This window comes from Trematosphaeria pertusa, assembly GCF_010094035.1.
Source record: "Trematosphaeria pertusa strain CBS 122368 unplaced genomic scaffold BU26scaffold_6, whole genome shotgun sequence".
Taxonomy (NCBI): domain Eukaryota; kingdom Fungi; phylum Ascomycota; class Dothideomycetes; order Pleosporales; family Trematosphaeriaceae; genus Trematosphaeria; species Trematosphaeria pertusa.
In genome coordinates, this window is record NW_022987217.1 from 860,937 (window position 1) to 885,683 (window position 24,747).

At 54.3% G+C, this 24,747-nt stretch overlaps 9 protein-coding genes across 9 annotated transcripts; 4 read left to right on the top strand and 5 right to left on the bottom strand.

The window, feature by feature from the left end:
• The first annotated feature begins 95 nt into the window (after nt 1–95).
• On the top strand, nt 96–2,315 carry BU26DRAFT_518390 (glycoside hydrolase family 43 protein). The gene has a single exon (XM_033828799.1). The coding sequence runs from the start codon at nt 550–552 to the stop codon at nt 2,185–2,187; it is 1,638 nt and encodes a 545-aa protein (XP_033684871.1). The 5' UTR covers nt 96–549; the 3' UTR covers nt 2,188–2,315.
• A 606-nt stretch (nt 2,316–2,921) lies between these two features.
• On the bottom strand, nt 2,922–4,932 carry BU26DRAFT_425408 (uncharacterized protein; the record flags this gene model as incomplete). The annotated part of the gene is made up of 3 exons (XM_033823624.1): nt 2,922–4,005; nt 4,057–4,442; nt 4,531–4,932. 3 exons carry the CDS (start codon nt 4,930–4,932, stop codon nt 2,922–2,924), a joined length of 1,872 nt encoding a protein of 623 aa, XP_033684872.1.
• A 269-nt stretch (nt 4,933–5,201) lies between these two features.
• On the top strand, nt 5,202–7,496 carry BU26DRAFT_563764 (uncharacterized protein; the record flags this gene model as incomplete). The annotated part of the gene is made up of 4 exons (XM_033833205.1): nt 5,202–5,334; nt 5,379–5,732; nt 5,781–6,450; nt 6,503–7,496. The coding sequence occupies 4 exons, from the start codon at nt 5,202–5,204 to the stop codon at nt 7,494–7,496; spliced, it is 2,151 nt and encodes a 716-aa protein (XP_033684873.1).
• Nucleotides 7,497–7,571: 75 nt separating this feature from the next.
• BU26DRAFT_291244 (uncharacterized protein) lies at nt 7,572–8,151 on the bottom strand. Its single transcript, XM_033821644.1, has one exon. The coding sequence runs from the start codon at nt 8,055–8,057 to the stop codon at nt 7,647–7,649; it is 411 nt and encodes a 136-aa protein (XP_033684874.1). The 5' UTR covers nt 8,058–8,151; the 3' UTR covers nt 7,572–7,646.
• BU26DRAFT_291245 (uncharacterized protein) lies at nt 8,152–10,102 on the top strand. The gene is made up of 4 exons (XM_033821645.1): nt 8,152–8,700; nt 8,788–9,304; nt 9,363–9,738; nt 9,784–10,102. Exons 1-4 carry the CDS (start codon nt 8,245–8,247, stop codon nt 9,848–9,850), a joined length of 1,416 nt encoding a protein of 471 aa, XP_033684875.1. The 5' UTR covers nt 8,152–8,244; the 3' UTR covers nt 9,851–10,102.
• Nucleotides 10,103–10,826: 724 nt separating this feature from the next.
• BU26DRAFT_518393 (uncharacterized protein) lies at nt 10,827–12,259 on the top strand. Its single transcript, XM_033828800.1, has 3 exons — nt 10,827–11,158; nt 11,215–11,789; nt 11,845–12,259. Exons 1-3 carry the CDS (start codon nt 10,975–10,977, stop codon nt 11,893–11,895), a joined length of 810 nt encoding a protein of 269 aa, XP_033684876.1. The 5' UTR covers nt 10,827–10,974; the 3' UTR covers nt 11,896–12,259.
• Nucleotides 12,260–12,692: 433 nt separating this feature from the next.
• On the bottom strand, nt 12,693–14,572 carry BU26DRAFT_482633 (uncharacterized protein). The gene is made up of 2 exons (XM_033825777.1): nt 13,949–14,572; nt 12,693–13,899 (listed from the first exon to the last, which is right to left on the bottom strand). The coding sequence occupies exons 1-2, from the start codon at nt 14,502–14,504 to the stop codon at nt 12,770–12,772; spliced, it is 1,686 nt and encodes a 561-aa protein (XP_033684877.1). The 5' UTR covers nt 14,505–14,572; the 3' UTR covers nt 12,693–12,769.
• Nucleotides 14,573–20,663: 6,091 nt separating this feature from the next.
• Nucleotides 20,664–22,142, bottom strand: BU26DRAFT_424853 (isocitrate dehydrogenase mitochondrial precursor; the record flags this gene model as incomplete). Its single annotated transcript, XM_033823591.1, has 5 exons — nt 20,664–21,088; nt 21,160–21,659; nt 21,712–21,748; nt 21,801–21,984; nt 22,038–22,142. 5 exons carry the CDS (start codon nt 22,140–22,142, stop codon nt 20,664–20,666), a joined length of 1,251 nt encoding a protein of 416 aa, XP_033684878.1.
• An 836-nt stretch (nt 22,143–22,978) lies between these two features.
• On the bottom strand, nt 22,979–24,623 carry BU26DRAFT_518397 (phosphoglycerate mutase-like protein). Its single transcript, XM_033828801.1, has 5 exons — nt 24,492–24,623; nt 24,275–24,440; nt 24,012–24,224; nt 23,716–23,958; nt 22,979–23,663 (listed from the first exon to the last, which is right to left on the bottom strand). The coding sequence occupies exons 1-5, from the start codon at nt 24,551–24,553 to the stop codon at nt 23,253–23,255; spliced, it is 1,095 nt and encodes a 364-aa protein (XP_033684879.1). The 5' UTR covers nt 24,554–24,623; the 3' UTR covers nt 22,979–23,252.
• Between the last annotated feature and the right edge of the window lie 124 nt (nt 24,624–24,747).

Genomic DNA, 24,747 nt, shown 5'->3' on the forward strand with positions numbered 1-24,747 from the left:
CCAAGCCACAGTGGTCGGCTTAGTCATCTCAGGAAAGATCCGCCCCGCCCCTACCTTTCGTCCCCTCTCGGGCCCTGAACTCAAAAGCCATTATCCTGATAGCTCCTTCTACTTTCGCACCGTCTCCTCTTCGTCCTAATAGCGTGATCATGCCGAGGTGTCGGCTTTGGTTGACTCTCCGGACACCGGGGAAATTCCTGCACCAATGGCACACGAGAACGCCACCGGCTCAATAACTACGGACCTGGAGAAATTACCTTTCCCCGGATTTTCATCTGAACCTGGAAGATGATGCTATGAATCGAGAACCGCGAAGACGAGCCGTTGGCTTGGCTTGGAAGATGGGAACTGAGGGACCCTCGATCTGGGGCGCCCGCTCCTCTAAAGATGCTCATGAGCGCTGTCGCTCAAAGAGCAAGTGTTTCCAAGTCCAGATTCGAATTCAGTCTACATTTTCCAGCACTAAGCGGCATCTCAAGTGGCGCGGTACCACGAGGTGGAAGACTTTCAACGCTCTTAACTTCCAGCCAAAGTAAACTAGTGGACGAAATGCGCCTCTCACTAGCTGTAGCCATCGTCTCAAGCCTCTGGAGCCTGAGTGTCGCAAGTCCGCTTTCGGCCGGCAGCCTCAAGGAGCGAGCGACGACCTTCACCAATCCGGTCCTGTGGGAAGACTATCCAGACCTCGAAGTAATCCGTGTGGGCGATGCGTTCTACTACACCTCCTCAACCTTCGCATTCTCTCCCGGTGCACCAGTCCTAAAGTCCTACGATCTCGTCAACTGGGCCCCAGTCAGCCACAGCGTCTCCACGCTCAACTTCGGCAGCAAGTACAATCTGAACAGTGCGACCGACCGGGCTTACGTTAAGGGTATCTGGGCGAGCAGTCTCCGGTATCGCGAGTCCAATGACATGTTCTACTGGATGGGGTGTGTCGAGTCGGGCAAAACGTATGTCTGGACTGCCGGAGGAACTGGGGCGGGCAAGAATAACGGCGAGGTATCTAACTGGAACTGGACGGCCGCAGCAACCATCAACAAGTGCTATTACGATAACGGTCTTCTAGTCGATGACGATGATACGATGTATGTGGCCTATGGGAACACGAAGATCATGGTTGCGCAGCTGAGTAAAGACGGTCTTTCCGAAGTCAAGTCACAGCAAGTCTACGTCTCCTCGGACAACGCATACATTGAAGGGTCGCGCATGTACAAGGTCAATGGTTTTTACTACATCTTCGTCACCAAGCCAGCAAACGAAGAGTGGGTGCTGAAGAGCCAGAGCCCTTGGGGTCCCTACGAAATGCAGGTTCTTGTCGCTAGCATTGCTGGTCCTTTGACGAGTGCTGGCTATGCGCATCAAGGTGGCATCGTCGGCACGAAAGACAACAAGTGGTACTACGTCGCTTTCATGGACTCTTACCCGGGCGGACGCATTCCAGTTGCTGCGCCAATCACATGGACTTCGGACGGCTGGCCGCAACTTGTCAAAGACGGCAGTGCTTGGGGGAAAACTTACCCGATGCCCGTCCAAACCACCAAGACTGTTCCGTCACCCGTGGGCACAGATAACTTCGAAGGATCCGCCCTCAGTCATGAGTGGGAGTGGAATCACAATCCAGACAACAGCAAGTGGAAGCTCGCAGGTGGTCTCCAACTCCAAACCGCCACCCTCACCAACGACCTCTTCACAGCCCGCAACACGCTCACCCACCGAATCATAGGCCCCAAATCCTCCGGAACTTTCCGGCTCGATATCAGCCAAATGAAAGACGGCGACCACGCCGGCGCCGCCCTCTTCCGCGACATCGCCGCATACATCGGCATCCACAAAGACGGGTCCTCCGCTAAGCTCGTCATGGTCAACAACCTCAGTCTCAGCACAACCTGGGCTACGAACGCCACCGGCACCGTTGCAGCGACAGGCCCAACACTTGCTTCGGGCACCACGGACCTGTGGCTGCGCGTCCAAGCAGATATAACGCCTGCGTTTGGGTCGTCAACACAGCGGACCACGACGTTCTGGTATAGTACTGATGGGAGCAAGTTTACGCAGTTGGGGTCGCCTTTCCCGATGACAAATGCGTGGCAGTTTTTTACGGGGTATCGGTTTGCGGTGTTTAATCATGCGACGAAGGCTTTGGGAGGTTCGATCATGGTGAAGAGCTTCACGATGGAGAAGCTGTGAGCGCGCCAATGTTGAGAATGTAATGGAGAGTGCAGGTAGAGTCTCTCGCCTCTCTCAAGCTCCGCTTGCGTCGCTCCATAGTCGTCTTTATCTAGCGACACATAACTCGATCCTCTCTCTTGCCTTTTGTTTCATCCATTCAATCCTGCCATAATCCCCTTCATTACACATAGCGACTGCAATCGCAAGATCACCTCCACTACAAGGCGAATTTCGTAGCCTGCGTTGCCGATGCTCCGCCAAAGCGCTACCAGCATAACCCGTCAAACTCCCTTCGTTCTAGCGATTAGCGATGGATAGCGCGTCAGAACCCCGCATAGATCCCAACTACTGAAATCTGAGGTAACGAACACTTTCAGGCGTGCACCTAATGTATGGTGTTGGAGGATGAGGGAGAAACCCAATCGCAAGCCATCTTGATCCAGTTGCATTCGCCGCGTGATGTGCAAAAGGTTAAGGGCGGCGAGTAGTGGACGTGGCGCAGGTGGCTAGTGGGTTGTGTCAGCAAATCTGACCAATCAGATACCCCTATCGAGCCCCGGTATGCAGCTTCTTCATTCTCCTCCATCCCCTTGCGCTCGGATTTTGAGCTCGGATCGTCGGCAGTATTCCGCATGCTTGGTAGACTCGTAGATATCTGGGCGGAAGGGGACAGTGTGCGACTCGGGTAGCGAGAATCCACTTCCACTCTTGTAGCTTGAACCGACGAGCGTCCATGAAATCGATCGGGATGCTCAGACTGACAGCGAGTCCATCATCTTTTCGAGCGAACAGACTACGTCATTATAGACGGCAGCCTGCAACCCTTTATTTCCGAGTTGAGTTCCAAAGCCGAAGTTGCACTGGAGGCATTTCTGGGCGAGCTTTTGATACTCCGGTCCTAGCGGAGCCCGAGCGGATGCGAGGCGTCGCGCAGCAAAAATCTCGTTGTTGAGATCCCTTGATGTCATTTTCTCCTCCAGAGGTGCCCAATGCGCGATCTCGAGCAGAGCGACGCCGAGGAAGAAGAGCGTGGTGTTGTTGATGCCGTAGCGGACTTCCTCGCTTACTGCTGCTTCTTGGGCACGCTCCACCCCGTCCATCGCCAGAGTGTTTGCTCGAATGGATGAAGCTATTTGAGAGCTGAGGTGGAGGGACTTGAGCGCAGCTTCGTCGAAGACGCGTTGGCTTCCGAAGTAACTCATGTCTCGGAGCCGCCAGCGTTCAGGCAGCCATGGAGTGTCGTTGAATTGGAGGATTGCCAGTGCGGTCTTGTGAGCGAGCTGGAGTTGATCCTTAACTTCCAAAACGTCGTCGGCTTCTTGCCTCATAATGTCGAAGATGGATCGAATGGCAGCCAGGTCACGGCTTGTTGATGTGGCACTGGTCGAGCGCTTTTCCTTTCGAAGATAGAACAAGTGTCGATACATCTTTGGTGTTTCCAGGTAGCCAACACAACGTCTGGCGACGGAACCGTCACATGCTAGGAGATTTCGTTTCAAGTAATGGCAGATGTTCTTGGCTTGGCAGAGATTCAACATCTGTGTAGTCTGCTGCGCGACGACTGCCGAGATGGTGTTGCATAGATTTTGCGGGGCCTCTGTGTCTTGGTCGTTGATGAAATGGACTCGTTTCTTCCTCTTCCTGCATGTCGTTGGTTGGGCTAGGTCTGAAGAAGCTTTCTTTTTCAACACCGTCGAAGAAGATGAAGAGCCCGAGAGCACCGCTGACAAAGGCTCCTGTAAGGATATGGCGGCTTCTTTGGTTTTCTCATCGTACCCTCTCGCATCGATGCTCATCGACTGCACGTACAGCCAGATCGGAGGCTCCTGCATTAACCTGTAGAACGCTTAGTCTTCCTTCCCTCAAACCGTAAGGTATACTGCTTACCCATCAATGAGTTCGGAAGGCGTCTGTTGACAAGATATGGCGAGGTCGAGACGTACTTCGGCTTGGACATCGGCGTCGACGCATAGTTTAGCGTAGTGTCCACGGTGGCTCAGATCGTCGCAGCACCACGCGCCACAAAGAGCCTCGTGTAGCTTCTGGGAAGCCGTTTGGATGGACTGAAAGCGTGTGGGCAACGCCCTATGTCGCACGCTTGTGCCTGATGCGCACGTGTCCTGCTGTTGGAAGGCGCCAATTTGGGCTCGGAGATGGCTTAGGTCGCCGTTCCGGTCTCGCAGTTCAGCCAGGTACCTTTGGTACTTGGATTTGTCAAAGGAGATCTTGATAGCACCGCGCAGGCGTCTGATGGCTGACTTGATGGATTCGCCCTGTGAATGTTGAGTCGAAGCCGGATGAGGACGGCGATGACCTCTTCTGCGCTAGGGCAATGCCTAGGTATTGGGGCGGAGCACGGACCTGTTTCTTCTCATCCAGCAGGACATCAAACTGGTTTAACTCCTTCCTCAATCCCTCAATGATGTCCTTCGTCTCTTCAATGATGCTGCGACATAGCTCGAAATTGTCCCGAAGTGCCGCGTTAAGCCGGTCATTGAACTGTTTGCTCGTCCAGCGACGATCTACTTCGTCTTCCAGCATGTCCTTCACCCCCTTCTCGTCCTCTACCAGGCGCAGCAACAAGCGGCATTCGTTGAGGAAGATACCGTTGTGTACTTTCAGCTGGACCGAGCTAGATTTTATCTCCCTTGAATAATGGCGGAACGTATGGAAGCCGTCGGAGATGGATGAGTAGGCCTTCACGGCTTCAATGAGGAGCGGCAAGACGCCAAAGACGAGACCGGCGACCTCTATTCCAGACATGATGGAGAGCAGAGGCGTTAACGGGCGTGGGCTGAAGCCTGGGCGATTGCCCCATATACGCGTTGAGGTCGGGCGTTGTGCCTCGCCTCAGCCTGCTGCACAGCCCCGCACCGCACCTCAGCTGAAACCTCGTCGTTGCCGTCGCCGCCGTCGCCCTCTATCGAGCTCGCACCTCAGTCAACTTTCAACAACGCACTCTTTCCGGAAGCCTCAAAGGCTCGCCTCCAACCGCCACTCTTCTGTAAGGAACCTGCGTGCTGAATAGCCCAATGGGCGCGCACGATGCAAACACCGAGACGCTGGACGATGTGCACGACATGGCAAGGCTGCGCCACATCAGCGGAAGAGACGAAGTTCAAAACACTGCCGGAGAGGTATCGCCATCGTCACCGACTTCCTCTAGTATGTAGCAACTGATATCTCGTGTCTAATCCTGACGGCAACAGCCTACGGCACCGAAGGGAAGGACGAGGTCCCACCCTCAGGCTCAATACCCGACAAGATTCAGCGTTGGCAAGAAAATGCATCGACAGAAACCGAAGAAGCCGAGTCCGGTATCATTCTGCGCCTCTTCAGAGCTTGCCTAGATGCATTATCATGCATTATCCAACCTCCTGTGGCAGCGACTATGTCAAAGCGCCATAAAAACGCATTACAACGGTGCCATTCCATACTAAAGCTTTGGGCAGACGGGCATGGCGTTTGGACTGGCAAATTGGATGACGTCCTCGAACGGTCCAGAAATCTCCGACACACAACGCTCTCTATTCTTAATCCAATGTGCGGAGTCTTATCGAAGGGTACGTTACTCGACTTTCCACGTTTTGCACTTGCTAAGAAGGCAATAGAGCTTCAAAGAACCGCCGTGCCACTATCTAGCGGTCCTAATATCAGACTCTTGTGTAATACCGCCACAGAGATTTACAGCCAGACCAAGTGGCTCTTGATCGATCACGATGAATGCACGAGCGACAGTGACAGCGACAGCGACAGCGACTCAGATGCCATCGGGGAGAAGTCCGATCAAGGTGGGATCAAGAGGGTTGTAAATGACGTCAAAACATACACTGATTGCCTAGTGGATCTGGGCACTGCGCTCGACTGCCCAGCGATGGACCCTGACCAGGAAGATGAGCCGAGTCTCCCGCGGAGGGCACGTGCCGCTCACGATTACTACGCAGACATCATCTTGGCCAAATTCCCGAAGGTGAATGCTAACCTTGCTGAGCGCCTTGGAAAAGCAAATTGGCTTCGCTATCTGCGCATGCAACAAGAGCGGGAAAACAATGCACACCAGCAACAGGCCATATCATGTCCCACACGTTCCGAGTTCCAAGACTCAGGGCTGGGCACCTCAATACCCTCATACGCCGAGACAGTTCTATCCTTCATGACCAGCATAAGCGGTGGGAAGCGGGTTCCAATCCCACCCCTCCCAGCAGAAGCGAAGAACGGAGCGCAGTTTGAGTGTAACGCATGCAATAAGCTTATACGAGCAAGAACAAACCGCGATTGGAGGTAAGTGTATTTGTATTGAATGCGTGAAGCTACCCGTTCTGATCTCTCATAGAAAGCATCTTTTCCTCGATCTTCAGCCTTATGGTTGTTTCTATGCTAGCTGCCGCTTTAGCGCAACACCTTTCGCGGACCGTGAGCTTTGGAGTAACCACCTTGCACTCGATCACAAGCTGGGCCCTGATTGGTCATGCATCCAATGCCCGCTGTGCTTGGAGCTCACAGAGTCCGGGAAGAGCGCTGTTCTTACGCACTTTGCTAGGCATATGGAGGACATAGCCCTTGCCGCCCTACCGCGCGAGGTCGAGTCTGAAGCCGGATCTGAGGCGGAGTCCGATTGCAGCGCCGCGACGGACCAGAATGCCCACATCGCGGGTGATCTTAATTTCAGTATATTCCGGGCTGAGAACGAGGTAGCATTCGGCGTTGCGGCCGTGGATGAAACTAGACGCCACCCTGAGAAGAGTGCTCCAGCGACGTCGGCAGCGCCACTGGCTCCTCAAGCACCAAAGCCGCCAGCGGCCACCCATGCACGGCAACCCACCCAGGACGATGACTACAGGCAGAGAGACAGCGGTTACTATGAACAGGAGCCCGTCAAACATACTTTACACCTTGAGCAACCGCTTCTATCATCAGAGGAACCCACCGTGAGGTATACTCGCACTGGTCGCATATCGAAGGCAAAGACGGGTATGAGGGTTCATAATTGTGAATGCGGAAGATCGTACACGCGCGCCGAGCACTTAAGAAGGCATCAAAAGAACCACGCTCAGGACGCGCTCTTCTGCCAATATCCTGGGTGTGGCAAGTCATACTTTAGGTTGGATCTGCTGCAGCGACATCAGGAAAGACACTCGCAGGCTATTCAGAGCCCTCAGCCTCCAGCAGTAGGAAGGCGTCTTTCTATTACTATCCCTAACTCAACTGCATCCCACGATGACAGCGGAGTCCCACTCTCTGACCTGGACGAAGAACCAGTTGACAGCCCAGCGGACACTCCAGAGATAGCAGACCCTTCTCCCTACGCCCAGTATCCCACAGGCTAACCTTCGCAACAACAGCGGGTACCAAGCATCCAGTCAATGCTCCAGCCGCCCATGGCAGCATATCAGCTCCCACACCAATGAGCATCGCTTCAAACTCCTACTTGGCTTCGGCCCTCTTTCAGCTTTGTTTCTCGTCAATTCTTACGACCCTCACGACAATGATAGTACGCGCGCTGAGGTTGGTAGCCTGTCGACTCCTACATGGGAGGCGTGGGCGTCAGGCACAGCCCAATAGTAAGGTGGATCCATGGATATCAGAGTTGAAGGAAGCCTACCTAGCTTGGCGACATTGGAATCAGCGAGCCACAGATGTATCGAGAGCTCTATTTCTTCAGCCACACTCCATATCACGATCGCTTCCGATTCTGAATGCTTGACCTGGGGATGCTCCAAGCGCAGTACACAACCGACTTGTTCGTGGTGATGAAGGGCTAGCCACAATCCTATTGGACGTCTTCGCGCCTCAACTGCCGAGAAACGAGCTTTGTGAAAGCGAACGCACTCGCATTCACTCGATGTAACACATAGGTAGCGGTTTCGGTGTCGCCACCTGTTCGACATTTGAGAACCAACAGTAAGCGAGCCCCTCTTCACAGCCAATTCCGATTGCTTCCCGTCAGTTTTCCCGATGTGGCTATTATTTGCGCAGCCTCATCCTGTGAAACGCTCTGTCCTACGCGGTGCCCGCACTGCCGCATAGACGTGTTTATCGGCTCGTACCTTTTCTATTCCTTCGCCTCACCAACATATGTTTCATTCTCCTTCGTTGCATACTATCATGAACCGAATCAAGCGCTGGTATCGTATCCTTATTCCAGTCGGCATCTCTTGCTCTGCCTTGATTTTTCTAGGTGTCCACTTGCGTCTGGTTCCTGACGTACAATTGTTCCACCTTTCAGAAGCTTCCTTGCAGATAGACAGCGTTTCTTCCCTGCAGTCACCGGACCCAATCAAGTCAGAGACATCGACCTTACCAACAGGTAGTGCGCTCAGTCGCCCGACAACGTGGCAATACGATCCACTGGCCGATGCCGCCCGCTACGGACTCTCCTACGCGCAATGCAGCTCGGCATTTTCAGATCTGTTCAAGGAGATAGAACGTTCTGTCGCGCACAGAAGGCGGATCGGAAATGTGAGGCCATCAGACATTGACCTCGGGTGGAAGAGAGCCTCTGTAGTCAAAGCCATGATATATCACCAAAAGGTAAGGTACCACTCTTCACCACCGCACAACATATCCGATTGTCATAGGAATTGAGGAACTAACTGCTTTTCCTTCGTTATTCTACAGCTTTATATTCTCGAATCGAAAGTCTTTGGCTCAGGGTACGATAGCACCCGCGCTCTGGCCATACTGCACCAGATCGACCGCGCGATTACAGCGAGTCCCGAACTATTGCCGGACATCGAGTTTTCTTTCAGCGTCGATGATATCACCGATTCAGCGCATGCCCACCATACAATCTGGTCGCTTTCCCGACTTTCGATTGACGAAGAAACATGGTTAATGCCCGATTTCGGTTACTGGTCCTGGCCACTCGAGCTTGTCGGCACGTATGAGCAGATCCGTGTCGAGATCAAGGAGAATGAAGCAAGATGGGAGGAGAAGCTTCCGAAGGTGTTATGGCGTGGCGCGGTAGGCACGAATAAGGTTCGATCTGTGCTGCTAAGAGCTACGCGTGGTAAAGAGTGGGCAGATGTAGAGCAGGTCAAGTGGAAAAATCGAACGGACCTCAGCGATGGCTCTACGGAAACTGCGATATCCATGGCGGGCCACTGTGCATATCAGTTCCTGATCCATACTGAAGGCAAGTCTTCCATTCACGTTGTGGGACACAGAACGTCATAGCTGACAACAAAAACCAGGACGCAGCTACTCCGGCCGAGGAAAATACCTCTTGAACTGCAACTCAGTCGTCATCATGCACAAACGCAAGTGGATCGAGCCGCACCACGACCTTCTCGTTCCCAGCGGTCCGAATCAGAACTTCGTAGAAGTCGAGCGCGACTTTTCCGACCTCGAGACAAAAGTTGAGGAGCTGTTGAAGGACCCGCAACGCGCGAGAAGAATCGCCAGCAACAGCGTGGCCACATTTCGAGACAAGAATCTCACGCCTGCGGCGCAGGCATGTTATTGGCGGCAACTCATTCGTTCTTGGGCCACAGTCAGCTTTGAGCCGGACGGCTTCGAGATCATCGAGGGAAGGAAGAGGCTCCGTGGGACGCCGTTTGAGACATTTGCGTAAGTTGCATAGCGGCATTTGCAGCGCTCGACTGACTTGTCCAGGATCAATGCTCTGGGCATGCCTCAGAACACTTGTTCCTTCTGGAAGAAACTCACCTTCCAATGTTGAATATATGCAGGAATTGCGGACAATGCAGAGCTTTCTCGCACTCGTCACACAGACGAATCACCCGCCATAATGCCTTTGCCTGAGGCTTGCTGCGCCTTGAATATCGCCTCCATAGCCAGTACAGCCTGCAGTATTTGAACTCTATCATACACCTTTATGGGCTCTTCCAGGTCAGCAATGGGAAATTGAAAGCGCAAAATTTGAGAAAACATTTACATCACGAGAGGCTCTCATTTCTCTACCCACCACGAGCGCATTATAGCGCTTTCGGGGCGCGATATTGGGCTCGCCATCATGAGTCGGTCTGTGCGGGATTACCCCCCCCTGGACACCATGCGAAAGGCAGACAACCGGTGAAGAACGGTAAAAAGCGTCGTGCGTCAAAACTCGTCTGCCTTCCAGGATTTACTCGCAGCCATTCCAGCTGGTCCTTAGTCGCTCCGCCTACCCGTGCCACCTATGGTGCTGTGCCTTGCAAGGGAGCCTTAATTTCTGTTGCGCCGCATGGAACGCCTTACGCAAGTAAGAGCACGTTCATTCACCTCTCAAGCGCGCACAACCTCCACAGTGAGTTCACTATTTCAACCACTTCTCTATACTCTCTCCGTAGCTCAAAGCCTCGAACTAGGCTCGAATATTTACTTTGCCCTTCCTTTCTTGATCCAAAATGTAACCCTCTCCTATTTGCGGTCCGGTGTTGGAACGCCTGGACCTTCGCCCCGAATCCTACTGTGGCTGGGACGAGTACATGACAGACTAAGCCCCATGAGGCGCAAACTATATAGATGACTTGTCGCTCTCGTTAAGTCATCGCATCCAGCATGTATCGCTTCACTTTTTCCGTTGCTCTGAGCGTCATTTTGAATATTCAGTTTGTGGTTGCACCTGGAGGTGGCAGCGGAGGAGGTGGCGGTGGCCGAGGAGGAGGATCAGGGGGTGGAGGATCAGGGGGTGGAGGAGGTGGTAGGTCAGGCGGAGGGGGAGGAGGAGGAAGTGGCGGTAGATCAGGTGGAGGAGGAAGTCCGTCACGACCCGGCAGTCCCAGCAGCCCAGGATCTAGAGTGCTTGCATACGTTGCCCTATTCGACGGTATCCTTCCCGCGCAAGAGCAGGTTCTTGAAGCAATGAGCGATCTAGAAGTGGGCTTCGATGGCGCGAATACGACGAACAGCACTGAGCCGGGCGACGTCGCGAAAGTAGTCAAGGCGATACTCGCAAGCCCGACGTGTTCGCCTACGACCTCGAACACAGAGGGTATTAGTGCACCGACTGGTGTATCGCAAGCTTGTACGCCTAGGGACGTTGACTGTAAGTATTCCCGTTCAATCGTAGATTTCAAGACCACATACTAACGCGCTCAATAGTCAAACCAACCTCCACCCTCCCCATGACCGCCTACGCAGCCTGCACAGACTACGCCTCAATCCTCAACTCCTGCGCCTCCGCAACCCCCTCCTTCTACTCCCTCCCCGCCTCCCAACAAGCATCCTGCGTCTGCTACACGCCCTCCTCCGCCGCGCTAGGGTGCTCCATCTCCCCAACCACTGTCGACGCACTTACACCCACACTCGCGACCACCGGCAGACGATACGCCACTGTTTCCGCTCTCGCAATCTCGCGCTTCGACGACCCCGTTGATGCGTGCTACGAGTTTTTCAATCTGCAGGGCTACACGAACATCGCTGGGACGCTGTATGGCAGGAATTCCAGGAACGAGACGTTGCTGGGCTGGGGCTTTTGCGCGAATGTAGACGCGGATTTGAGCGCCAGCGCGAGTGCGACGGCGACGGAGACGCTTGGGTATGCGACGACGACGGGTGGACTGCCGAATATGATTGATCCGACGCCGTCTGGGGAGTGCTATCCTTATGTGGAGGCGGATAGGTATAGTGGAGGGGTGCGGGTAGCGGGGCTGACGCCGTTTGATCGGATGGTTCTGGTGAGTCGGAGATCGTTCTGGGTTGAGGATGTAGATGCTGACTGACGTTGCGTAGGTTGTGGTTCCGGCGCTGGTGACGGTGTTTTGGTATGGGCTGTTCTTCTAGTCGACAAGGGTACAAGGGTCTTTCAGCTACAGATTGGTGTTGATGCAAGAGCGCGGTGTATTAAGGTGCGGTGCGATGGATGCGGATACCGTCCCGTGACGGAAATAGAGTGCCAGTGTGAGCTTCGGGAGCTCGTCCAATCGATGGCTTTTGAGGTGTCTCCAGCGGCGGCGGCGGCGGTAGGCGAAGCCGTGGTGGAAGAAGATAGGGACCCTGCCGTTGACATCTACCGCCTCCCCATTGCCCTTGTGCGAGGCCTTGGGTAGCGGAGAACGGGCATGGCAGCGGTCATTGCATAGACGAGACTGGAGCGAAGAAGTTTAGCTTAAGTGAAATTAAAATTCCCGCCCTTCATTCCGTTGGGACAAAAGACTCGCACGCGCAACTTTAGTCCGTAGCGTTTGTTGGCAGACTACGTAAGACGTTCTTCCTATTATTTGTCGCTCTGCACCCTTTTCGACTTCTCATCCTCGACCTCACGCATCAAGAACCTATCTGGGTGAGGTTTGAGAAACAGCGTGCACTGCGTCTGCCGATCTTCCCTCTTCGCGAAACCACTTTGCAGCGTCCTCCTCCTGTGTATGAAGAGGCTCAGTGGGCACTTACGTGCTGATCTAAAGGGCGGCGTGGTAGAAGTGAGCGAGCGCTGAGGGCCTCCGGACAGCACTGCACAAGTCTGTAAATGTGACTTGTCAAGAGACTGCTGAGGCGGGGGAACGCGAATGTAGGCCATCGCTGGATCGGCATCTGTGTCACGAAGGGAAGGACAGGAATTCAAATTGAAGGAGGTGAGCAGAGCGATGTTAAATTTACGTGCATAAACGACGAACGAACTCCAAACCGGCCTGTGGAGATTAGAGCAGACCTATATTCCTCAGCCCGCCATCCCTTCATAACAACACTCCTTGCCTTCAGACTCGCAGACAACACACGCCGACCCATCTCCCAAATTATAGCACGTTCTTTGCCTCCTCGCACACGCGAAACAAACAAACCCCTCCTTGCCCGCGCCCCTTAGCTCCTCCTTCAACGCATCATCATCCACGGCCCTGAAATTCCTCCCACTAAACCGCCAGAAGTCGTCCGAGTCATAGAATTGCACCTCGCTTGGTACCTCTTCGCCATACATATACGGCGGGATGTACGACTTGCCGGAGTGGAAGCGTTGGCTGAAGAGGCGAAGATGAGCGCCACCACGAGCTTCGAGTGCGGACGCGAGCTTGTAGACAGGGCTGCGGATGGAGCCGCCGAGCAGGGCGGCGAGGATGGCGGCGTAGCGGCCATGTGGGATGGTGCTTAGGATCTGGTCCTCGACTGCGCTGTCGTTGAAGCAGACTTCGAGGTCGAAGGGGTGGGAGGTGCGGCGGGTGACGAGGTCGGTGCAGCGCTTAAGTACGTCGCCGGGATGGTGGACGAGGGTTTGATCGGTTAAGGTTTGGAATACTGCTGCGTCGTTGATCCTGAGCGTTTTGAGAGAGTCGGGGTAGTCGTTTTGCTCTAGGTAGGAGTACAGACTGGATTCTAGACCGATTTCGAGGAAGGTGAGATTCTTGAGACTGCGGAGTTTGCTACGGCTGGCTTGGTCGTCGATTTGGGTGGGGAGAAGATGGGTGAAGGTGCCGGCAACGTGAGTTAGCTTTTCTAGCGAATCTGCTTGTCGTGCGAGAGCGGTTAAGAAGAGCGGGTGCGACGTTCGCTTCTTGGGGTCGCGTGACGGATGTTCTTTGAAAACGTAGAGACGCTCGCCGATATAGAGCTCCTTTAACGCCTTTGGGAGGTCGAGAACGACGTCGAGGAACTGAACGTTGACATTACATTCAATGAGGGTGAGGGACTGAAGCGGCGTCGACTTCCTCTTCTCAGGGGAGATATCGGCATGGGTGATGTCTGCGTCGAAGTTGGTGCACGAGAGGGTAAGATGCCGCAGAGTAGGATGGAAAAAGACAACCGCCGTGCGACCTAGGACGAACTTCCTCTCATCCCGGCCATGTCCGTGAAGGGCGACTTGGGCTGTTAGCGTTGCGATGCTTCGTGTTCTCGACCTAGCACTCACGTGATTGGAGCATGGGCAAAACAGGTGGTAAGCCTGGAGGGGGATACACCGCAGCCTCAAGAAGCGATGTATAGTTGATCTTCGTCCAATCATCAAAGTGGTCCGAACGGACCCACTCGGTGTTGTTAGGGCACGGCGATTCGATTGTCAGATGGCGCAGTTTGTCCATCAACCCAATGTGATGGTTCAGCTGATCGATGCCCTTTCCACTACCATGCTGATAGCGAATAGACAGCTCATGAATGTACGACGCCCGTGCCTCTCGGCTATCGAGCGCTTTGACGATATCGATCGCGTGGTCGCCCTTGCGGACCAGCAGGGACCGCCAAATATACGGCTCTGTTAGACTCCGAAGACGGGCGCAAGTCGCAGCGAGGTTACGAAGTGATTCTCGTGAATCGATTTGATCGATGATGGAGAGGAGGAGCTCATCGACGAGGGATAAGAGGCCACCCTCTGTTTGCTGTTGTGGCGACTCTCTCGGAAGCATTTTGAAGATTGGGCGAAAGTGGCGAGTTTTGCGCTTCTTGGCCCCGGCATAGAACACACTGGGCATCAAGAGCGTGCGATGTAAAAAAGCCAACGGACTGCAGACCGAAAGGGAAGGAGAGACAGGATGCGGTGTTACTCGTGGCGGACGGGTGGAGCGTCGTGCAAGCGCCAAAGCTAGGCTGCAACGGGCTTATCGATAAGTCGGCATCACGTGTGCGCTAATTCATTCCACCGGCTCGATCATTACGTTTCCTCCACTTCCTATCGATCTAGAGCCCCACGCCGAATACTCGTTCTTATGATCTCACGCGTATGGCTGACATCAATGCCTTCGCTCTCTTCATGGAAAGGACCGGGGCTCCGCTTCGAGCGGCACTGGAAGTGGCCCGACAGGGCTAAGGAGAGGCGAAGGCGAAAGCAAGTCAGGTCAGGTCAGGTCAAGTCAAAGCGAGGACGAATCACGGTCGAATCACGTCAAAGTTGATGAACAAGGATGATGAGGAAGAACGATGTTATTGTCTGATGGCTTTGATTTGAACAAAAGATTGAAAGAGCAGTATACGATGAGAAGAGACCATGCGACCAAGATCCAACTACTGGACTCGTAGGTGCTGTTCAACCGGATAGAAGATGATTCGGTTGGTTCCTTAGGCAGCCCGGACGGCTGCCTAAGGAACCAACTATAGGAATCATAGTCTATCCAGCGCACCTACAGTGAGTCAACCCGTACAACAAACAAGTAACGAAGAGTACATGAAGAAACCATATATGCCAGAACCCGCCGTACATGCCAGAGACCTGTTCCGAATCCTTCTAGTTTGATGTGAGGTGTCTGAGCTATCTGGAAGAGGTCAGAATATGAGGAAAGCTGGAAGGTAGGGTGAGACTTACATAATGAGCAGCTATGAGCTGGAGGATGGCGTGATGGAGAAGAATTTGGCTGGAAGATGGTATGCTGAGAGAAGAAGTTGAGCGAGACGAAGGCGTGAAAAGTTGAAGGACGAGACGATTTGGATGTTTACGGTCGGCGAAGCGAGTACTGGTGCTACCGTTGTCCCGAACAAACACCGGTGTGCTTGCATGCCAGGTAGTCAGTACTCGCGTCGATCAGTAGAGAAGTGGAAACGGTAGATCGGTCGGTCGGTCGATGAAGCAAGTGTTGGTGCTACCGTTGTCCCGAACAAGTACCGGTGTACTTGCATGCCAGGTAGTCAACACTCACGTCAAGGCGGTGAAGGAGGGAGGGAGAGATTGATTGAGGATTGATTGATTGCGAGGCGGTTAGAGCGATTGGTGGGAGCGGTCGATGAGGCGAGTGTTGGTGCTACCCTTGACCCGAACAAGTACCGGTGTACTTGCATGCTGGTGTAGTCAACACTCGCGTCAGTTTGTCGGTGGATAGTATGTTGAAATTGGACTGGTTGATGGATGTTGAGGTGTTTTTTTGACGTGATCTTTTTAGATGTTTTTTTTTTCTGAGAGAGGTCAGTGAGTGGATGTGGGTGAGTGGAGTGAGCTTACTAATTGCTATGGAAGAGAGCATGAGTGGAAGATGGTGAATGGTAGATGCCAATGTAGGATTGAAGAGGCTTGGCTGGATGTGTGGTAATGACAGCGCTTGTAGCATGTCATGTGGTCATGGCTTTTTTTCTAAGGACATGTCAATGAGTGAAAGTGAGGTGAGGTGAAATGGATGACTGACTTAGATGTTGAGACCACTGAGCCCGATCGGTAGGATGATAGGTGCAGGGGGTTGACGATCATCTTGTGATGTCATGGTGGTCTTGAGATTGTTTTCTAATGACATGTCAGTGAGTGACGGTGAGGTGAGGTGAAGTAGATGACTGACTTAGGTGTTGAGACCACATGAGGTAGAGGCACCGAGGAGGGTTGAGTCGACTTCATAATGGATGGAAGTTGAGATGAGACTCAAAGGTGAGGCGAGGTGAGCTCATATTGGTTGGATAGTTGAGTTGGATAAGACCAAACCGATCAGAGGTAGAAGCCGAACTCGGAGAGAGATGAAGCTCAGAGTTGAGATAATTGAAGAGTTGAGATGAAGCTCAGAGTTGAGATGAAGCTCAGACTTGAAATGGCTGAAAGTTGAGAGTCGAGCGAGTGGGAAGAAGGAGTGAGGGAGGCGGGCGAGGGGATTTATATACCCCACTAGCTCCTCGCTTACCGGGGATTACGAGAGCGAGCTTGGACTAGTTTCGGGCTCGCTCAGGGCTGGGCAAGACGATTGCGGCTCGTGCGCGGCCGCTCGGGCGTTGCTGAGGTGAAGGCGGAGCACGTGATATCAACAAACAGCGGCTAACAGCGGAGATTGTAGGCAGCAGCTGCGAGAAGGAAGGCGCGGGTGGGTGGTCTGAGTGAGTTGAGTGAGGTCAGTGAGTGAGAACGCTTCAAGGTGAGGCTCGGATGTGTATATTGGCGTGAGGCTTGGGCGTGTGCGGGGATTGGGGACAGCGACGCCATCGCGGTCGCGACGTTCTGTTGATGCCACGCCGCGCTCAAATACCTCCATCTGAAGTTCTTCAAAACGTCCACGACTTTTGTTCCCATACGCCTACCAACGTGCTGATCAACTTCACCGTTACTCTCACCCCGACACTGACCTCCGTATCCCCTTCCAGGTCCGGCACATGCAAGAAAGCCACGTCACTTTTTACGCTCCTCTTACGCATCCTCAGCATACTAACAGGATAATGGAAGCCACAGACATAGGCTCCTACATCGTCCCTAAGCCGTATGTCCGCTATTCTCTTCACATGCTTTTTCTTAGATCCCCCTCCCTCCTCCTCTATCGCGACCTGGCATACTGATACTCGCGAAAGCATTCTACCATATTTCTACTGCGGCTTCGAGATGGAGCGAGGTGTTGAGGGAGGGAGGCGCTATTCCGAACATCTTATTTGCGCGGGTGAAGACCTCATGCTCAACGTCTAGGATGTCGCGATACGCTTCGTTCGGCGCGCTCCGTTCGACGACAAAGAAGTCTCAATCGACCGCGAGTTCTATAGGGATGGTGATGTGCGGAACATGCTGCTGAATCAGGCCGGTGGTTTGTGTGAGAATTTGTGGTAGGCTACTGATTTAGGCGCATCCGGCACGATAGTCTTGATGTCTATACGTTTGGAAGAGTACATTGCAACACGCAGCTCGCAGACAATTTCTCATGACGGATTTGTATGTCTGTGCATGCCCAAGGTGATTTGCAGATTGAGTAAGCTGAGCGGGTACGCCGGTAATTGCAGCATAGAAGAAAAGCGCAACCTAACAATAACTAATAAAGAAGTACGAAGAGCGCGTAAAGCGAAGAGGGTATTTGATATATACAGTTCTGACTTATTTCGTCGATCTCACATGCACCATATAGCTAAAGCCCCCCTAATTACTCCCACTCCCTCCCTACCACTTCAATATTCAATTCCCGCACCAAACAAACGCCCCCACCATCCCACCTCCAGCAAGCGCCATCTACATCTCCGGCGCCACCTTCCCAATCGCCTTCCCCCCCTTCTCCGTCCACCTAGACCGTTCTATTTCCAAGGTCCCCCCTCCGCTCCAACAACTCACTAATCCTCTGCCCACCAGGCGTAAACACCCGCCCCGCCCTCGCATCCTCATCAATCCGCTGGTCGATAACGCGGTCCAGTTTACTCTGTACCTCCTTCGACGGCGTCCTAACCCCTCCTCTAGCCCTCATTCTAGCCATGGCAGACTTATTAGGTACAGGCGTCCTGGGCGTATTCGCAGGTGTACGTGGGGCTTTTGCATGGGGAAGACCTGTCGAGGTGGGGCGCACTTTGAGGTTCTTGATAGGTGAGGCGGGTTTGGTTGGAGAGCCCTCAGGCGTGTACGACTCTTTCTCTGCCTGTTTCGGCTTCGCGGAGGATGTGCCAGTGGGTTTCGCAGGCGTCTTGGTGCGCGACTTCAAAGGAGGCTTTGGTATCCGTCTGAGCTGCGCAGCCTCGACCTTGTTACTCTTCTCCGAGCTGTTCCACTCCTCCACTAAGCTCGCTATCTCCTTCGCGCCCGCGAATTTTTCCTCGTGCGGACGTGGGTCGGACGCTGGATCGTACGGTTCCTCTTTATGCATGATCTTTGGTGTCGTCGGGTAGATGTTACGCGCTCGGTCGTGTGAGAGTATTGGCATAGTGCGTTTGAGAGTAGAGGTAGGTGTGGGCTTGGGGGCGGGCGAGCGGGACGGCGTGTCGAAGATTGACATCCGCGCGGCTCTAGGTAGGGAGTTTGATGCGCTCATTGGTATTGTGGGGGAGGCTTTGGTGAGGCGGGCTCGGACTGGTGTTTTCGTCGCTGAAAACTGTGCTGTTTGGACAGTCTTCTTCGCCGTCGGTGTTGCCTTACTCTCACTCTTCGTTGCGGTGAGGCGGTGACGTAGTGCTGGGTTCGGTTTCGCTGTAGGTGTCCCCTCAGTGACCTTCACCTGAGCAAGCGACGCACTGTCTACAGATGGTGAGCTTCGAGACTTAGGCTTAGAGAAGTAGTCCGATCTAATGGAAGTCCTCAGGCTGGAACGCATACCGTCCATCTCATATTCCATAGCTGCCCGTATCGCGGGCGGAGTACCCAGGCGCTTCCCGCAGGGCTTGGACAAGCCCTTCACTGTCTGGGTGTGGATCCTGTTGTAAGGCAGGTTGCTCTCTGACGCCTTGTGCGAAGTGACACCGGCGCGACTCTCTTTCCTGCGGGGGTCTTTGTGCAGTAGCGTGGGAGCTTCTCCGCTCGATGCAACGTCTACTAGCTCACCTCCGTCTTTCTCCGCAGGCATCATTGTTCCTGAAGCCTCGAGGCTGAGCCCAGCGATCATCTCCCCGATATTACTCGGGAAGTCCCTCGTTGGCATTCTTCCCTTTGGTGAACTACTCAAAGAAGGTATCAGGACCTGCGGTGAGCCGGGCACCGAACCCGCCGTGAGAGTGACGCGTGGCGTGTCCTTTGACGTCCTTGGCGCAGTGTGCTGTATCGGGGTCGTCGCAAGGTCGTGCTCCTTACCAGCTGGAGCGGCGTAATTAGAGGTTGTGGGCTTAGGAGGCGGTCGCGATGGCGTGGTAGTGTTGGAGTCTGGTATAGAGGCTGTGTTCACTTCCCTTGTAGCTACAGCCTTGGAGGGCATCGTCAGTCTGTCCAATACCTTCGCCCTCGCATTCTGCTTCGTAATTCCCTTCTCACCACTCATCGCCGTCTTCTTCTTCTCCGCACCCTTCCCACTCTTTCCCTCCTGCATCACCACCTTCACCGGACCTCCCTTCTGACCCTTGGGAACAATCTTTCTCTCCGGCAGCTCCGCAGAGAAATAAAAGCCCTTCGGCCCAACCTCCAGCACTGCGTTCTTGATCGGACTAGTTGGACGGCTCGCGGCTTTCCTCATAGGCGACGACGCTGGAGTGTCGCGCTTGACTGGACTTACAGAACGACTAGGCAGCCGCGTACTCGGTCGGTAGGGCGAGGACATGGAGCGCTCTCTTGGGGGCGGGGCGCTGGGTGGTTGTGGATGTGAAGATTTGGTAGTTTTGTGCTTGACTGGGCTGCTTGGAGGGCTTGCTAGTTTGCCGCGCAGTCGCGGTGAAAGCGGCATAGTTAATGGGAGAGAGTTGCTCGCCTTGACTTTCCACTTGAAGAGCCTGTACAGCGGCGTTGACTGCGTCGAGCTAGGCGAAGCAGCCGGTGTGCGTGCGCGTTGAGGCGGTGGTGTAGATGGTGTGCTCGCATCTACGTGCTCGGGCGGCGAGGAAAGTGAGCGGGGCCTACGCATGTTGCTCGTGCGTCGATCGTCTGGTGAATAGGATCCTCACGTGCTGTGTTCGATCGGCCACTGGGGTACTCCAAGTATACAGCACAGTACCCGGTGTAGATGGAGACAAACCGGAAGCCGCGTCTCCAAAAAGTATGATGAAATGCACGATAAAAGAGAATAATGCTGCGCGAGCGGCCCATTCGTGTAACAAACAAATGCAAACAAAATGCAGTGAGACAGCGCCCGCATGCGGGTTCCCGAGTATCCACCCCGTGTCAGGCGGACGAACGAAAAAAAGTCTTTGATCTTGCTGCTGTTATCTACGCTATATACCGCGCAAACTATGCCAAAAGTCTTCTGGGTACAGTAAGCAAGAACATCTCATATACAGGTAAGATCAAGAACATCAATATCTACCGCTTTTCCATACACATATCATCCTCAGAGATCGTTTCCAGGCGCTTATAGCTTCTCCTTCAGACTGGCCTTCAACCTCCTCTCTACCGCCGCCAAATAATCATTCGTCACCACCCAAGCACTCCTATCCTTCTTCCCACACGCCAGCGCCAGATCCTTTGTCATGATGCCATCGATATCCACCGTATCCACGCACGCCTTCTCGAGCTGCTCTGCAAATACTACCAATTCTGGGGTACCGTCCAGCTCGCCGCGCTTCGCCAGGCCCTGCGTCCACGCGAAGATGGAGGCGATGGGGTTGGTCGAGGTTTCCCGGCCCTTCTGGTGCTCGCGGAAGTGGCGGGTCACGGTGCCGTGTGCGGCTTCGGATTCAAAGGTCTTGCCGTCGGGCGTGATGAGGACGGAGGTCATGAGGCCGAGGGAGCCGAAGCCTTGGGCCACGATGTCGGATTGGACGTCACCGTCGTAGTCTATTTCAGTTAGCTCATTCATCCCATAGAAACACGCTGAAACATATCAATGTTAGGGTGGAGGAACGCACTCTTCATAGCAATGATGAAACCGCCCTCGCTCTTCATCATCTGGGCGACCATGTCGTCAATCAAGCGGTGCTCATACCAGATACCAGCTGCCTCGAAGTCCTTCTTGTACTGCTTGTCGTAGATTTCCTGGAAGATATCCTTGAATCGTCCGTCATACGCCTTTAGGATGGTGTTCTTCGTGCTCATGTACAGCGGGAGCTTCCTGTCCAGTGCGAGCTTGAACGACGCTTGCGCGAATCCGGCGATGGACTCAGAGGTGTTGTACTGGGTCTGCGCGACACCACCGCCTGGAGGGAAGTTAAAGACAGTGATAACCTCGGGCTTTCCGCCCTTGGGCGTGAAGACCATGTCTAGTGTGCCCTCGCAGTCGATGACGCGGTCCTTTGCGCGGTATTGGTCGCCGAATGCGTGACGGCCGATGATGATGGGCTGTTTCCAGCCGGGTACGAGACGCGGGATGCGGGGAATGACGATTGGGGCGCGGAAGACGGTTCCTCCTCTGCGCGCAGTCAGTATCGTGTCTCCATTCAAACCGCAACCGGGTGTCTTACAGGTGGTTTCGGATGGTGCCGTTTGGAGATAGCCACACTGCATCACATGGTCAGCATTTCCCTTCGAGATGTGGAGCAATTGGCCATACTCTTCTTGAGCTTGAACTCCTCCACTCGCGCCTCGTCCGGGGTGATGGTCGCGCACTTGACGCCGACCGAGTACTTCTTGATCGCCTCGGCCGCATCGTGTGTCACCTGGTCCTCCGTCTCGTCGCGGTACGGCAGGCCGAGGTCGTAGTACTTGAGGTCGATGTCGAGGTAGGGGTGGATGAACTGTGGCCAAAGTTAAGACGTCTCCCAACTGTGTAGCCGTCACGCCCACGCACCCTGTCCTTGATCTCCTGCCAGATGATCCTCGTCATCTCATCGCCGTCCAGCTCCACCACGGGGTTCTTGACCTTGATCTTCTTGGTGCCCGTAGAAGACGCCATCCTGCGCTGCTGTCCGAGTTCCACACTGGCCCGTGTCGCAATCGCCGGTGCAAAGGTCGAAGGCGTCGGTCGCGCGCGGAGGAGTGCCGATCTCGCGGCCTGGGAAGCTAAGCACCTAGTCGCAAAGCCACGGGCCGTCTGTCTCGGGAGGCGCGCAATTGACGTCGCAGAGCGGAGCGCAGCAGCGGGAGAAGAAGTGGCGGCCCTCATTGCTGCAGAAGAAAAGAGGGCGTCCTAGTGTCTAGTGTAGTAACCTCGGAACGGCGTGTGTCCACGATGACTAGCAGGTCCGGCCTCTAGTACGAAACTTCTGCTCTCTCGGCCGCGGCGATTATTGTTCGACTTGCAAAAGAACGGTCGCAGGGTCCGGCTTGGGTTGACGTGCGTGCGACGGGCGCGCTGGCGGGGGTAAAGAGTTCCGAGGTCTGCGAGGTCTGCGAGGCTGAAGTCCCGTTGATGCGAGAGGGAAGCGTCGAGGCTCGCACGACGCTTGCGCGACTGCCCAGGTGCAGCAGCGCGCGCTCCGTCGGCTAATACCCCACGGGCAGGTCGCAGGCGGGTTGCGACATTTGATTGCCCGTGTTTATTGCGGCAGTTGGCGCCGTTACGCTGGAAAATTCGTCACGCGCTGGGCCGCGACGTGGGGCAGAACACGCAAGAGGCTGGCCGGGAGAGGCGCTCTCCGGTCCGCGCGCTCCCGTCGCTGTCGAACATCGCCGCGGCGAGCAATCGAGGGCCATCTCTTGAGAATGTCCATCGTGAGCGTGTGGGGTGCGGAGATTGGTGTCTGGGGTCGCGAGCGTGTATGTTTAAGTTCAGATGGGCGACAAGTGCCATGCATAACCGCTCGGAGCCGCATGCCCCTCAGCTCAGCTCAGCTCAATACGGACAGATGGAGATAGAAGCGCCGAGTGAACCACCTGTGGTACGTACAATTGGTCAATGCCGGCCAGGGAAGGTTTGAAAGGTCGCTTTAGAGCTCTCATGTATCTATCTTCGACGAGCAGCCGACATAATGAACCCGATGCGCTCCGAATCTCGCCGTCTTGTGGTGCATGCAGCAGGACACTACCAGTTGCTACAACATTGTGTACCTCCCCCATGCCTCCATCAATTGGGTAGCCCAACAGGAGGCTCATTACAAGCCGGCGGCCCCTCGCTCGGCTCCTCAGGAGGCTTCGCCCTCCCGCCCTCCACTCTCCGTGCCCTTAGAAGCACCGGGATCACACCGCCGGTCTGCAGCGCAAATGTCCTGTGCCTAACCGCCTCTAGCACACTCCCAATAGCCCCCGAGTGACTTGTGAGCGACAAAAACACACCGTCATCGTTTTCGAAGATGTCGTCGAGGAACTGGGAGAGCCTGTACTTGCGCGCAGACTGTGGCTCGCGATAGTCGGGCGTCCAGAAAGGATCGGGCTCAGAAAAGTGCGGTTCGAGGTGTATGTGTGGGAAGCTCTTGAGAATGTGGGACGCGGTGCTTCGCCGATCGCAGGTGTGGACTCCGATTGCTTCTCGTAGTAGCTGTGTCTATTAGCACACTGTTTTCCTTTCTTCCGGTCAGCAGGCCACATACCTCTTTGACAACAGGACGGTACGGCTTATCCTTCGGAAGCCCCAGTCCCTTGAAACTGAGATCTGCGGTCTCAATCGTCCGCGTCAACGGACTGACATAATACGTCTCTGGTGGCGGAATGCCCTTCGGTAGCAATAGCTTCCAAAGCTCATAGACCTCTTTGGCTTGATTCTGGCCCGTTTCTGTGAGGTTGGCATCAGACCATGTAATGCCCTCTGCGCCGTCGAGCATAGACCAGTAGCACTATTCTGCCGTCAACCTGGCATGCTACAGCGAAGGAAGGAAGGGAAACGCACATCCCAGGCCTCGGTGCCGTACTTCTCCTCCGCAACGTTATGCCAGCCTTGCCCATGCCTACCAAGGAAGAGCACCTTGATTTTCTCGCCCTTCCTGCTCTTCTTGTTCAAATGTCTAGCATATCTTTCGAATCTTCGCCACTGGCCCAGCTCTTCTTCATTCTGCCCATCTGTCTCGTAGTCCCGGTCTATGAGCCCGAAGTTCTGTTTTATCTGTGCCCATTAGAGAAGAGAATACGGTTAGAGGCACGGGAGGGCCTTACAAAGTCAAACTTCGATGAATCCGTGCCGTCTTCGCTCTGCATGAAATATCCCTTCAGCGTTTCATACTCGTAATGAAAGCTCCGCCCGGGCTCAGGCATGGGCAAAGTCATGGCGCCGTGCATCAGGACAAACAAGAAAATAACTGTAAAAATAAAAAGAGTAGCTCTGGATGTACATCAGTATGTTAGAAGATGCTCATTGCGCCGGGGATCTCACAAGGATCTATTGACGCTAAAGGTGTGTAGCCGATAGTTCTTGCTGCCAAACCTCACGAGCATGTCGGCATCATCCAACTAATGTGAGGAATACGTGTGAGGTATCATCCTGCGATATGGGCACAGCAGCGTGTTAATGTGAGCTGGCAGCAGTTGGGGTTGAGGTTGGCTTGGGCACCCCACTTGATCTCTCGACCAATCAGAGGTAAAATCGCAGCCTCATGCTGCTTTTGATTCTATGAAATTTCTACGCTTCA